This window comes from Heliconius melpomene, chromosome 8, assembly GCF_056956725.1.
Source record: "Heliconius melpomene rosina isolate 202511_hmr_F chromosome 8, ASM5695672v1, whole genome shotgun sequence".
NCBI classification, from domain to species: domain Eukaryota; kingdom Metazoa; phylum Arthropoda; class Insecta; order Lepidoptera; family Nymphalidae; genus Heliconius; species Heliconius melpomene.
In genome coordinates this window covers 4446019-4461156 of record NC_140396.1, presented here as the reverse complement: position 1 = coordinate 4461156, position 15138 = coordinate 4446019, and the positions used below count along the sequence as shown (strand labels likewise).

At 33.7% G+C, this 15138-nt stretch overlaps 3 protein-coding genes across 4 annotated transcripts; 2 read left to right on the top strand and 1 right to left on the bottom strand.

Moving 5' to 3' along the window:
* Window positions 1-5: 5 nt before the first annotated feature.
* Window positions 6-4832, bottom strand: LOC146536765 (cyclin-dependent kinase 20-like). The gene is made up of 6 exons (XM_085189291.1): window positions 4598-4832; window positions 4020-4208; window positions 1941-2062; window positions 1564-1678; window positions 506-733; window positions 6-118 (listed from the first exon to the last, which is right to left on the bottom strand). Exons 1-6 carry the CDS (start codon window positions 4793-4795, stop codon window positions 32-34), a joined length of 939 nt encoding a protein of 312 aa, XP_085045417.1. The 5' UTR covers window positions 4796-4832; the 3' UTR covers window positions 6-31.
* Window positions 4833-5808: 976 nt separating this feature from the next.
* On the top strand, window positions 5809-8200 carry LOC146536764 (UDP-glycosyltransferase UGT5-like). The gene is made up of 4 exons (XM_085189292.1): window positions 5809-6636; window positions 6970-7192; window positions 7427-7646; window positions 7900-8200. Exons 1-4 carry the CDS (start codon window positions 5809-5811, stop codon window positions 8198-8200), a joined length of 1572 nt encoding a protein of 523 aa, XP_085045418.1.
* A 479-nt stretch (window positions 8201-8679) lies between these two features.
* LOC146536763 (JNK1/MAPK8-associated membrane protein) lies at window positions 8680-11158 on the top strand. Of its 2 annotated transcripts, none has more exons than XM_085189472.1 (4): window positions 8680-8981; window positions 9084-9290; window positions 9685-9854; window positions 10239-11158. In XM_085189472.1, the coding sequence occupies exons 1-4, from the start codon at window positions 8746-8748 to the stop codon at window positions 10517-10519; spliced, it is 894 nt and encodes a 297-aa protein (XP_085045598.1). In that variant the 5' UTR covers window positions 8680-8745; the 3' UTR covers window positions 10520-11158. The 2 variants fall into 2 exon arrangements, with proteins under 2 accessions (XP_085045598.1, XP_085045597.1); XM_085189471.1 differs by having other exon boundaries at window positions 9081-9290.
* The last annotated feature ends 3980 nt before the right edge of the window (window positions 11159-15138 follow it).

Genomic DNA, 15138 nt, shown 5'->3' with positions numbered 1-15138 from the left:
TATGGTATTTTTTTTTAAATATTATAATGCTTCATTTTAATTTATTTACATTTGGTTTTGGCATTTCTTCTAATGATGTTGGCAATGGTCTCGTTTTGAACCAAGGATGTTTTAATGCCTGTAAAAATAGAATAAAAGTATAATTCTATCTGTCGAATTCGACAAGGATGAGGGTACAAGCGTGTGACTGTAAACGCGACAGGATGGGGATTCGATTCCCTGTCGGGGGGATGAAACGATTAATATTTTCATTTTCTTCGTTCTGGTTTCGAGGCAATGCCTCTAGAATTCGGTGAAAAGCGGGAACGTAAGTGTAAAGGAACGCAGTGATCTAACACTAGGTTCCCTCTGTCTACCCTGCCTGCTGGATACACAGTGAAGCAAAAAAAAAATTACCATATAATTAAAGTATTTTTTTCATATACATATATTCAAATTTATCAGCATAACAGTTTTTAAAAATTATTCGCTTAAAGAGTATTTGGCAAATAAATAACATTGTAACCTCTTTAGCTGATATTCTTTTTTGGGTGTCATAAAGAATAAAAGATTTTATTAGATGAATAGCATCAGGGTCCACTCCTGGCAGCAGATCTGTCCAGGGCATAGGTGACGACTCCGGAAATGTTATTTTATGGTAATCAGGAAGTTCAGAGTGTTTTGGCCAGGTGCCTTCAGTTGGGGTGCCCAGCCTTTGTAACACTATAGCCAATTGTTCAATATCTGATTCACCCTGTACAAAAAATAATTGGATATGAGCTATACAGACAGTATATGTTTATATTTTCATTTCTTCGCTCTTGTATCGAGGTAAAGCGCGGCGTTGAGTTCTGCCACTCAACACGCAATGCCTCCAGAATTCGGCAGAAAGTGGGGAACGGAGTGTCTTAACACTAGGTTCCCTCTGCCCACCCTGCTGCGTGCGGGATACAGCGTGAAGCTGATTTGATTTTTTGATTTGATTTAAAATGTTATTGATTTGTTTATTTTCCACCATCAGGCATATAATCTATATATATAAAAGGACTTGTCCTCACTGACTGAGGTAAGACGCACGCACAGCCGTAACCGCTGTGCGTAGAAACGTTAAATTTGGACAAAAGTTTACTTTCGTAATCTGGACATCCACTAAGAAGGGATTTTGAAAAATTTTAACCCTAAAGGGGTGAAATAGGGGTTCAAAGTTTGTATGGAAAAAAAATTAAATCGGCACCGATTTTTATAAAATTTGAAATTCAGACTCTTAAACGTATATAATTAAACACATGTTTCATGGTTTTTTAGAATTCACCCCCTAAGGGTGCAAATAAGGGGTTGAAAGTTTGTATGGAAAAATCTTTAAATCGCCACCGATTTTTATAAAATTTGAAATTTAGACTCTTAAAATATTTCATTGAACACATGTTTCATGGTTTATTAGAATTCACCCCTAAATAAGCTAGCGAAGCTGCGCGCGTCCGCTGGTCTAATATAAAAAAGCCTATAGGTAAAAATTTGTCGAATAAAATTCCATCCGAAGTTGGGAAGGATGCATTACTTAATATTGAACTTGGCTCTACTTACAGCGAATAGTGGTTGTTTCGTGATCATTTCAGCTATAATACATCCAACTGCCCAAATGTCAACTTTTTCACTATAATATCTGGCTCCGTATAGTAATTCTGGTGCTCTATACCAGCTGAAAAGTTATTTACTCGTATATATAGGTATTAGCATTTTTTTTAAAAAACGACACGTTTATGGTACGATTCCCACACGAGAGAATGAAATATTTTAATTTCTTCGCTCTGGTATCGCGGCGTTGAGCTCCGCTACTCAACGCGAAATGCCTCCAGAATTGTGAATGGCGTAATCAAATATAACATAGTTTTTTTAAATAAATATTGTTATAGATTAGGTAGCCATATTTATTAATAGCTTGTAATTTTAAAATAAGGTACCGCGTGGCTACTTGATGTGAATAAGGTCTGCCTCCATCAGGCCAATAAAGACGCGCCAGTCCCAGGTCCGCTATTTTCAGTATTCCTTCATGATTTATCAACAGATTTGCAGGTTTTAAGTCCTAAAATTTTCAAGATTACATACATTTTAAAGTTTTTTTAATTGTAGCGAACTTTATAACCTATCCTATATTTAAAACTCTTATACATAAAAGTAGATCCAGAATATCAGTTTCTTACGTATCCCTCATACAGCAGACTATAATTATATAAAAATTATGTAGTTTTAGGATAGCCAGTTCTGGACATAACGTCCAATTCCAAGATTCTTCCATTCAATACTGAATGTATTGAATGGTAGAACTCGACAACGCGCTTACTAAAACGCGGACATCAGAATAACATGGCATCCGCTATTGGACCAAGAGCCGGTGGCAGCCAGATTTTCACCATCTTCCTTTCTTTCTTCCTTCTCATACTCCCTGATCGTACTTACCAGTTACCAGAGTACCAATTCGTACGTAGGTACCTTAACTAAATGGTTTGAGTAAAGTAACGATTGTGGGTTCAACTCAATTGGAAAAAATAATTATTATCCTATATCTTATAAAACAAAGTCGCTTTTCGTGTCTGTCTGTTGTTTCTAACTCTTCTTCTTCTAAACCACCCAACGGATTTTATTGCGGTTTTCACCATTAGGTCGAGTATTTTTCGTAGAAGGTTTATATAGTTTATTATTTGTACATTCTTATGTAAATTAACATAAATACGAAAAATATGAATAAAGTCCTACCCGCTGAGACACTTTCGCGCATGCGCTGCTTTAATGGTAAGTACTACATGAAAAAAATGTACTGGAGTATTGTTCCTCTCAATGAGATCTACAAAAAAATCCGCGAGAGCATATTTTTATCTTTTAAGGATAACGTGTAGTGATCATATTTCTGTCTAAAAATAATAATTTCAATATATTTTTTATTGTGAGGGATATTTTTCCATAATGGTATTAATCCTTATCCTTTAAAATACTTTATTAATTTTCTACGTTAAACGAAGATAAAATTTGCTTTTTACACAATTTCGAAATTGCGAATAGTTTAAGAGAAAAACGCATTTAATTGTTGACACATCACGTCGTTGACACTTCAGCAGTATCGACTCAAGTTTTACTTATCCCTTACTCTCAGCATATAAATAAGTATATTAGTTACGTTGGCCATTTAATGTAGATCAAAACTGTCTTTACTGTTTTTCATTTTAATAAGTACTTTAGAAGTTGTTACAATATCAAAAAATCCTTGCTGCGAAACGGCTCGCCACTCGCCATGCGTCCGCCGCGCCCGCCTGCTGGTGGAATGCTCGCCTGCCACGCGGGCGCCCCTAGTTTGATTCCCGGCCGATGCATTCTATTTAATTTTCCTCACAGGCAGCCACGTAGTGCTTGCTTTTCATCAGGGACAGAATACCCTCTTCAGCATTAACCACAAGCAAAAAAAAAACCCGCCTGCCTTTATAGCAACAAAGATTTAGATGCGTTTGCACGTATTGGATAATTAGAGTTGAATGTATTATTTCAGCGCAATATATTTTTTGTAGTAGTTATTAGTAGGTAGGCTTTTGTTTATAATTTCTTCCGTTTAAAAATAGTCATTTAAATATATTTTAATAAGTACTTGAAAAGATTAGTAGCACAGATTTAAAATTACGGTACCTACTAAAAAATCCTTGCTGTGTAAAACAATTGGAAAATCCTTATTGAAACTACGAAAATGCGGGTTGCATTAGGGTTTAATTAATTTTCACATTATATTAAGTGCTTTGCAAACATATATTATATGAATAATCCAGTAGTAAAAGCGGGCGAAGCCGCAAGGGGGTCGCTAGTTTATTAATATTTTCATTTCTCCGCTCTAACACCCAGGCAAACGTCCGACGTTGATTTCCACCAATCAACACGCAATGCCTCGAAAAATTCGGCGAAACTAGAGAACGGAGTTTCTTAACACTAGGTTCCCTCTGCCTACCTTAACCTACCCTATTTTTTAAGTTTAAGATTATAACTTTGTTATCTAATACTACCCTGTGCATAACGTAATGGGCGTGCATGTACCGTGTTCCCTTCAACAACATTTGCACGTAACTCTTGACTCGAGGCAACGTTAGTTCCTGTTGGTTGTGATGCAGCATATCCCAAAGTCCTGAGTTCATGTATTCCAAAACTAACACCAGACTCATTCCACGAGGGAACATGTCGTAGAGTTTTATTACCTGGAACACAAACAAACATATTTATATAAGTATTTTTAATTTAAATAACTGTAAAAGAATGTTACCATCACGGGGCAATTATAAGTGTTTAACCAAACACCATGGATGTAGGTTCTACTCTCATTTTCAGGAGGTGTAAGAGAAGAGGTCTTGGTTATTAAATAAATAATCGTTAATAATGAATAAACCTACATTAAAATTTTCATTGTAATTGTCTGAAAACTTAAGCAATTAAAAAAGGATTCTCAAAGTTGGTGGAATAATTCAAGGACAGACATGGTCCCTCCCGCTCGGGATATTTAAATTTTGGGTTCAAAATCGTCGAAATATTTGGCAACGCTGACTACGACTGGCCTCTAAAAGAAAAGAGAAAAGTAACTTTAACTAACATATTTACACCGAAGTAGTTGCAAAGCTTTGATTTCTCGCATAACATTAACGGGAATGCCGTCTTCAATGTTTTTGATAAGGATTTTCTTCAAAGCGACTTCTCTTCCTGTGGGCAGGTGTTTTGCTTTAAACACTAGGCCATGAGCCCCCTCTCCTATACGCCCAACAACTGAATAATTAGATACCTCGCTATTCATGTTATAATCTTAATATAGGTTACTTTATTAAAAATGCTTCTATCTACACATCAATTTCATGTTTTTAATGGGGTTGCTATGGATACGGGAAAGATCAACAAATAGAGCATAGATTATTATTAGGGTGGGGTATTTGTTCGAAATAGTATCAGGAATAAAAAAAATAAAGAGGAGAAAATTCAGAAATAAAGAGAATGAGAAGTAGAGAATAACGTTTATATTTCCTTTCTTTGGAAAAGAAGCGATGAAGCATCTTTGAGTGTAATCAGGATCGTGTAGTATACCAAAAGCTGCCCCACTAAGTAACTACGTCTTCATAGTTTTGCTTTTTATTTTTCTACGAATTGTCCTGTAATTTTGTGCGTGACGGCTAGGTACATCGGTTGTTATCGATTCTTCCATTTAACTTATCCCAAGGCATATTTCAATGTCATCGTCATCGTCAGTCAGTCACTCAAGATAATAGGAGTGGATATTATTTATTCGTATAATTAGAGGCCGTCGTGACGCAACGGTGTGACTTCAACGCGACGGTTGTAGGTTCGATCCCCACTCGAGAAAATGAAATATTTATTTACGTTTATATTTCCTCTGCCTACCCTGCTGTGTGCGGGATACAGCGTGACGCTGATAATTATTTATAGTCAAGATTATACATTTGAAGAATTTCATAATGTAATAATCGATGATCATTGAATATTCTTATAGATAAAACCTGCTCGTACATAATACATTATGATTGGAGGTATTGTTGCATAATACTAGTTTAATTTTCATTATTGAAAATCTATTTTCTTTTCAAGACCTTGTAATGCTTTAACAATAACATAAAGGCTCTATAAATTATGTCATAAAATTCATATTTCAACGAAACTATATACCTTACCAATATTATTTAACATTAAATATTTGTACAGATGAACTAGGTTGAGTAACTGAAGAGAAATTATTTAAATATATTTCTTTCTATAACATACTTTGCTGGTGGACGGTCATAAAAAGTGTGCCCAAATATGGGGTTTCCCAAATTAAATATAGTGCTATTATTAGTGTACTTTTTGCATTCAGTTAGGAGTGCATCAATTCTAGCTCTGTTCTCTAGTCTGTCATTTTCTGACCATATGGTATATAGAGGGTTTATTTCACGTCTCGCTCAAAAAGGGCACTCCCTTGTTGTAATGACACCATATCCCGGCCAAATCGCTTATCCGGAATCGGAGAGAATAGTGGAATTGAATGTAGGAACAGATTCAGCGCTGTTTTGGGACGAATTCAAAAATCTTATGGTGGACACCGACGACTATTACCCTCGTATGAAGGAAATAAACGAATTTTCCGTTAAATTAGCTGTGGCACAATTGAAATCGAAACCTGTGACCGCGCTTCTCATCAACCCCAATGTTAAATTTGATCTCGTCATCACAGAAGCGGACGTCCCTCTTTTGTATGCGGTTGCTGAAAAATATCAAGTGCCACACATTGCTATAACGGCTTCTAGTGGAAGAATACATCAATACGAATCAAAAGGAGCGCCTATCCATCCTATACTGTATCCAGATGTGAACACCCTCAACTACAGAAATATAACTCGATGGCAGAAATTAGTGGAACTAAATCGTTATTTCCAATCAAGACATGAGTATTATAATAGCTATTTACCCTTGAGTGAAGTAGCAGCTAACAAGATATTTACTCTTAAGAGGCCCCTGCAGGAGATTGAATATGACATCGATTTGTTATTAGTAGCTGCCAATCCTGTTTTAATAAGCAATAGACCATCACCTCCCGCCATTATTTACGTTGACCGTATGCATATTAACCCAGGCTTTAGTTTACCTCAGGTACAAATATAATAATATAAATAAACTGTGTTATGATCGTAGTAAGTATTAGAGGCCGTCGTGATGCAGAGCATATGCATGTGCATGCATCCCGACGGTTGTGGGTTCGATTCCTAGAAATTGGAGAAATCAATTATTATTTATTAATATTTTCACTTAATCGGTCTGGTACCAAGGCAACCACGGCACCATTCAATACTCAATGCATCAAAAATTCGGCGGAAAATGGAGAGCGGAGTGTCTCAACACTAGATTCCCTCTACCTTCCCTGCTATATGCGGGATACAGTGTGAAGCTGAATAGTGGGAATATAATTAAAGTCTCTATTTACAGCAGCTTCAGTCAATATTGGATTCGGCAACAAAAGGAGCTGTTTACTTCAGCTTTGGCGCATTGCAGGAACCAGAGCATTTGTCTCCAAATGTGTTACAAACTTTAACTGATGCCTTTAGAGAGTTGCCGTTTTTGGTGTTGTGGAAATTTGGAAATGCTACTATGATTAACAAGTCTGATAATATTATTACTAACGTATGGTTTCCCCAGCAGGAAATTTTAGGTATTTTTTTATAATTATACGGAAATAATAAAAAAATAATTTGTTGTAGATTTTCTACTTCATTGAAGTGTAAAATGTGATTTTAATGGATTTCATTAGATTTATTCCTTGACGATGCCCGATATTAGTATATCCATCACCTCATACTTAATATCTCTGAATCAGCAAAGCGTAAGAAAAGAGAGAGTACGTTCTATATAATAGATAAGTATAATATTTTAATAATATTTACAGCTCATCCAAATGTAAAAGCATTTATCACACATGGCGGTGCACGGTCACTTGAAGAAGCTGTCTTTTATGAAGTACCAATAATTGGTCTTCCAGTAGTGAGATCCAGAAAAGTATTTATTGGTGAGATTACTCGAATGGGGGCAGGAGAAATATTAGATATAAACTATCTAGACAAAGAAAATGTCAAAGAGGTTGTTACAGCAGTGGTTACCGACGATAAGTGAGTCTGTTTATTTATAAAATGATACATTAGGTTAATATCCTTTTTTTCAGCTTCACGCAGTATCCACCTAGTAGCAAGGCAGGCAGAGAGAGCCTAGTGTTAAGACACTCTGCTCCCCGCTATACGCCGAATATTGAAGGCATTGCGTGATGAGTGGCAGAATTCAAATATTTATATCCTTGCTTAAATAATAAACTTGTTTTGTAATATGTTATTTGCATAGCAATTATTAAATATTTCATTGTTTCAGATACAAAAAAGCGATGTCTAAATTGAAGAATCTAGTCGTAGATCCCATAATATCGGGTCCTGAAAATGCAGTTTGGTGGACAGAGTACGTTCTTCGTCATGGCGGTGCTAAGCATTTACGAGCTCGAGCGGTTGGAGTTGGTTTCTTTAAATACTACTTGTTAGATATTATTAGCATTCTATTAGGAGCATCTATTATATTGCTGCTTGCTTCCTATTATATCTTGCGCTATATTATTAAACGTATTCGACTTCGTATAATGGAAAGATTTGACAAATCAGGAAAATATAAAGCCTTATAAGTTATTAATTTATTATTATTTCCTGTGTGTAAAATGTTATAAACATTTTCTAAGTTAAATAAATAAAATATAATTTCTAATATAACGCCTACTTTATTTAATTCCTAATGTAATTTATCAAAAAAAATAAAACTATCTATTTTTAATTTGTATAAATATTGGCAGTTCTCCTCAAATTGTTATTTTTAACCAAACAATACGCGTTTTAAAATCTCCGTGTAAAGCTGAACTTTTGCTGTGAGATATAAATTTGGACATTATATTGGATATTGGTCATCTATAAACTAAGTACCCCTAATATTTATAGACGCAGGTAAAAACAGGATCGTTGGCTGGGCGAACAAAATATTTTTATTGTTTTATTATATGTACAGATAATCTCTTCGTTCATAGTAATCGAGCCGTAATGTAAAATAAACGAGATTTCTGTTTCTCAACGTAAACTAAATGTCATAAACATATGATATGTCAAATGTTTGACATTTAAAATGTAAATGCCATCGGTGATAGGCTTACATTTTTGTTTTGAATAAAATATTATCAACATGTCTATTGTAAGGACGTGTCCGGGCTTGTATTGTGGTAGAACAGAGTTAGAAGATAGTTCTTGGAGTGAATGCGGTGCCTGTCCCCGCGGCTTCCGTACAAATGATACCAGTTATTGTGTTGAATGTTCTGATGAGCCCACCTTATATGATTGGCAGTACCTTGGATTCATGGTACTGCTGCCACTAGTATTACATTGGTTCTTTATCGACATGCATATAACGTTTGGACATCGGTAAAAGCTTTTTTCATTACATTACAATAAATTTAAAAACCTGAAAAGGATATTAATCCTTAGTTAAATGATAAAAACATACATTTTATTTCATTTCAGTAGAGGTTTAGTAGCTACTCAACATATTTCAGCATTTATTGAAGTGGCCACAGGCACATTAGCAGCATTACTAGTACTGCCTCCAACAGGCTCCATTGCATTACATATATGCACTCCTAAGGCTTTGTCGGATTGGTACACTTTGCTGCATAATCCACAACCAGATTATAAAGAAACTTTACATTGTACACAGGAAGCTGTTTATCCATTGTAAGTTTTTTCAACTCATAAGTAAATACAATCCTTGTTTTACAGCTATTAGAGGTTTTTTTTCCTCATTTTAATGTCTAAGGTTTGTTTTATCTTGTATGCAGCCACAAAGACCAAGTACTTCTGATTTTCTTGCATCAAAATGTAATAATTAATTCTCTTTTTTAGTAGTAATCACAGATAACAATCACATTTAGCTGTCAATATAAATACTTAATATGTTTGGGATTGGTTCCAAAACAAACTTTAAAATAAAAAATAATAATTCTGTTGCTTAGGAATTTTATAGAGAAATTAATGAAAACAATAAGAAACTTAAGATGACTTCAGATAAAATGTATCTCATTATTTTATGGTTTCAATAAATTTAATACTTCAAACATTTCTTTTTCAGATATACAATAGTCCTTTTAATATATGCATTTAGTTTAGTGATGACAGTGATATTAAGACCATTTCTATTGGCATGGCATAAAGTAAATAATGGCAGGAAAGCAATATATTGTGCTCTATACTTTTATCCAATACTTGTTTTGACACACACTGTTGCTGCTGGATTAATATGTAAGTGTTTTCTTGATTTTTTAAATAATAATACTAATATTACATAATTGGGTCAAAATCATATTTTTTATAGAATTTGATTTTAAGATCACCATGCAGTGCAATGTTCTCCCGTCACCCACATGGTATATCTATGGATTATTAATATATTTCTTTTCTTCTCTATGGAGGCTTTAGTGCTATAGTGGGATAGGTACTGACTGAACACTCAGCGGTTGTGGATTTAATTCTTATTCAGAAGCATATACCATTTTCATTTTACCGTTCTGATAGGCAATATGCAATGTGTTCTTAGCTACCAAAAACCTTTAAAAATGTATTCTTTTAAGAATAACATTTATATCTTCCTTAAAAAAACTAAATAAGAATTATTTTTCTTTGCAGACTGTGCATTTCCTTACATAATAATCATTATATCTATGATGACATCAGCATCACATTTCTCTACAATAACTTACCAGACTGTAGAAAACTTGGTATCTTCATCAATTAGAGATGTGAGAAACCTTATAATTGTCTTAGGACATTGGTTAGTGCATGCATATGGAATTATTTCTTTGACAGGGTTTAAAGATTTATGGTACTTAACCTTAGTGCCGGCCCCTGCATTATTTTACATACTAACAGCCCAATTTACTGATCCAATGAAAATACATAATGAATGACTATCTAGAATGTCTCCTGAGAAGATGATCTTGATATGACATTATGCAGCTATTCGCCAAGCCGCAATTGAGGATATGGAGCTTGAGAATCTTGAAAAATGCAGCAAAAGATTTTGAATTGTGCATATATCTTGGGGTTCCAATATGATAGGAGGTCTTTGGAAATTGATGTTTAATTTATTGTTGTCGCAACTGTGGCTACGTAGACCTTTATGAAAAACTATAATAAACTGAGGGAACGTTTAAAAACCTTTATAATAAGCTGAGGGGAACACTCAAACTTTATATTGTATAGTGATAAGATCATATAGCAAATTTTTATCATTATTATACATTGTCACAGATAATTAAATGTTATTATTATTGTAGAGTTAAATAATGTATGTAAACTAAGTGTTAAATGTAGAATTAGCAGATCTGAGAAAATTTAATCAAGATACTAAATAAAAGGAGTATGTTTTTCGTCAAAGATGTTGTTCCATTATGCTTATGTCAAAATAATAAATATTAAAATTTGTCTCGGAACATCACATTTAAAGAACCATACCATACCAAAATTTGTCAGTTTTGTTATTCTGATTATCGTTAATAGATGGCGCTTTCTGGATTAATAAAAAAATATATCTTTTCCATCACCAATTTTTTTTCATTTGTGTTTTTTTTCTAATTACTATGGGCATATGGTCCAATTTAGATATTATTTTTACATTTTCATTTTGTAAAAAAAGATTTGCCTATGAGAATGTACATTTCAAATTAATAAATAAAATTTATTTTCTATAATAGTAAAATTATATAAATTATTCATAGAAAACATTTGATAAGTTAATATACAAAATCATTGATAAACTTAGAGAAATAAAAATAACATAAAAAGTTCAATTAATTGCAGTATGTAGAATATTTCTGAAGTAATAAATATTCTATTAAAAAATAAAATTAGTTTAGAAATGATTAGTATCCCCTTAGTTTTGCTTTTGCCTGTTTGCACAATTTGTTAGATGAATAAGGATAAAAGATGTCTTATCTAATCTAGTGTTAATCAGCATGTTTGGCAAAACATTGAACTTATATTTCTTTTATCTATATATATAAAAGGACTTGTCCTCACTGACTTAGGTAAGACGCACACACAGCCGTAACCGCTAATGGTAGAAACGTGAAATTTGGACAAAAGTTTACTTTCGTAATCTGGACATCCACTAAGAAGGGATTTTGAAAAATTTTAACCCTAAAGGGGTGAAATAGGGGTTCAAAGTTTGTATAGAAAAAAAATCAAATCGGCTCCGATTTTTATAAAATTTGAAATTTAGATTTTTAAAAGTATTTAATTGAAGACGTGTTTCATCGTTTTCTAGAATTCTCCCCCTAAGGTTGCACCCTATAAGGGGTTGAAAGTTTGTATAGGTTTTTTTAAATCGTCACCAATTTTTATAAAAATTGAAATTCAGACTCTTAAACGTATATAATTAAACAAATGTTTATTGGTTTTCTAGAACTCACCCCCTAAGGGTGCAAATACGGGGTTGAAAGTTTGTATGGGAAAATTCTTAAATCGCCACCGATTTTTATAAAATTTGATATTTAGACTCTTAAAAATATTTAATTGAACATATGTTTCATGGTTTTCTAGAATTCACCCCCTAAGGGTGCAAATAAGGGATTGAAAGTTTGTATGGAAAAATCTTTAAATCACCACCGATTTTTATAAAATTGGAAATTTAGACTCTTAAAAATCTTTCATTGAACACATGTTTCATGGGTTATTAGAATTCACCCTTAAATACGCAAGCAAAGCTGCGCGCGTCCGCTAGAATATTCATATAAGTTGAAAATTGTATTCCGCACCGCAGGGTAGTCAGAAGGAACTAAGTGTTAAGACACTCCGTTCCCGATTTTTCAAAATTGCAAATTAAGTTAAAAATAAAATCCAAAATATTCTTTATTCAATCAAATTTTTGCAAGCATTTTTGATTTATCAAATCAACACCAGAAAAACGCTACCACGGTTCAGACGGCAGTTTTGGTGAGGAGGACTGGTAAGAATATTTTATTTATGTATTTGCGTACAGTAGGGTTAACAAGTATTGGCCGCTCTGAAGTTTAGTTTCCTCATTGTTCACTCGGGAAGAAAACATACAAAAGTAAGAAACATCGAAAAATCTGCGCAGCCTAAATTAACAGGCTAAATTTAGAGTGGCCACGACTTGTTAACCGTACTGTACATTACAGCAGAAATCACATAAACACGTGTAGTAAGTATGTACTTAGATATACTTAGATTTACATTTTCGTTTCCGTTACTAGACACAGACATGTTGACATGTAATTCCGTTCTTCGTTTCCTGTCGATAAGACGGCGATGCGTGCTTATTGGAGTGGCAATTATTTTATATCAAATAAAATATATTATTCTCTTCGAACATTCTGCCATTTTTATAATCAGAATTATTTAGGGAGAGAATAATCTGAGAAAAGTCGTGGCGTAGGGGCACAAAGTATAATTGACAGGTTGCGGGTTCGATTCCTACTGGAAAGAATTAAATATTTAAGCGCAGCGTTGAGTTCCGTCACTCAACACGCAATGCCTCCAGAATTTGGCGAAAATTTGAGTGGGGAGCGGAGTGTCTTAACACTAAGTTTCCTCTGCTTACCCTGCTGTGTGCGAGATATAGCGTTATATTATAAAAAAAATTATAGCCTCTTATATTCTCAACGAAACTCAACACCCCACTTTGCCTCAATACCAGAACGAAGAAATGAAAATATAATTTTAAATAAATACCCCCCACGCCACGAGTGGATCAGTCGCAATTTTATTATATACGAGTAGTAGAACGAGAAGCTATAGCTTATTCGCATCGAACACTTATATTGCAGAACAAAGGAAAAGAGCTCAATATTAGAAATACAAACTTCCAGAAGCCAATTAAAATAATTGTTGTCTTGTATTTGCAATATATCTTGAGTGCAGGTTCGTTAATCAATAATTCTATAACAATCCTGAGATTTATTGTTTTAAAGGTTTGAAATATTTCTTTGAGAAAAGAATAAATTATTTACTGTATACCTAAATAGTCTTTGCGTTAGTTGATTTTACGATATTGTTTTTAATGACAATGGTTGAGGACTTAAATTGTTTGTATATTCGAAATATTTATATTACAGAGAAGTGTTTCCAGTGTTATTAGACAAGAAGTGGGGTTGAATTCGTCCGGTGAAACTCAAATGTTTGTAAATAGGCGAAATTTTTTTTCCTTTCCTTCTTATGTGTCAAGTTTAGAAATTCGTGTAAACTACGATCATTCTCTTAAGAGGATCATTTTGCACCTTTACCCTACTTTAAAATAAATATTTGTATACTCTAGATACCATATCTTCAAGATACTTTGCTTATTTTTGCTACCGTGTCGTAATCAACGGCTAAAAGAAAATTGCAATTATTTATATTAAAAGTAATCAATTCGTTTCTTGCTTTAGTAAATTACGCTAACTGTCCAGGAACATGACCTACTTGACTATATTATGAAAAATTGTTCTATTTAATAAAATATTCAATTTTACGCTATATCCCACACACAGGAGAGTAGGCAGATGGAACCTAGTGTTAAGACACTCTGTTTCTCACTTGCAGCCGCGCTGAGCCTCGATATTAGAGCGAAGAAATGATAATATAAATTTAAATAAATATTGCAATTCCTCGAGTGGGGATCAAACCCACGACCAATCGCGCGCTTATGCTTCTGCGCCACGACTGGCCTCATTTATGAAAAAATGTTCTATTTAATAAAATATTAAGGTAAAATATAATTCCCGAGTAGATTCTAGTTAACATAAAGCTGGAGACAAAGATCGGTCTGCGAAGCGAAATAAAAAAAAAGAAACGGCAGCGTTTATGGCGGTCTCATTATTAAACGCTTTCTCATTTCCGACCTCGCTAAAAAACCGCCATTACCATTTCTGTTGTACCTACTATTTGTTTATTTATACTGGGTAAGGTATCCCTTTGTATCGGTTAATATCGAGGCTGACTAGACTGTTAAAACCTTATTATTTCTTTATCTTTTGCTAAGGTTTTTCATTACCTACTATAATAATATTCTCTTAACAAATATTTTCTACAAATATGTACAGTACGGTCAATTAGTTGTGGCTACTCTGATGTTGTAGTTGTGGCGTAGATGGCTGCGCACATTTGATTTTAGGATATTCTCTTACTTTTAATTATTTTCTTCCAAAGTAAATAGTGCGAAAAAGTTCAGAAATCCTAAATTTAGACTTGTTGACCGTACTGAATGGTATTGTTGTTAGATTTTTTCCTTTTACTGATTACTCGCCCTATACTTATAGTACTATAGGTACCTACAGAAAAGATAAAGATACACAGAAAAGATATAGACAATATATTCTACAGCTAAATAAGCTGACATTAGTTTTCCTATAATTACATTAGAAATGTGCTCAAAAATACAGCCAGGTATATATTTTGTTTTTCATAATTATGAAATGTAATATATTATTTCAATTTTCACATTTCCATTTAGATAATGGATGGTAATTTTCATTGTGATTTCAAAAAGACCTTTTGCATATCCAAACGAAAGACAGATGCATGTAAT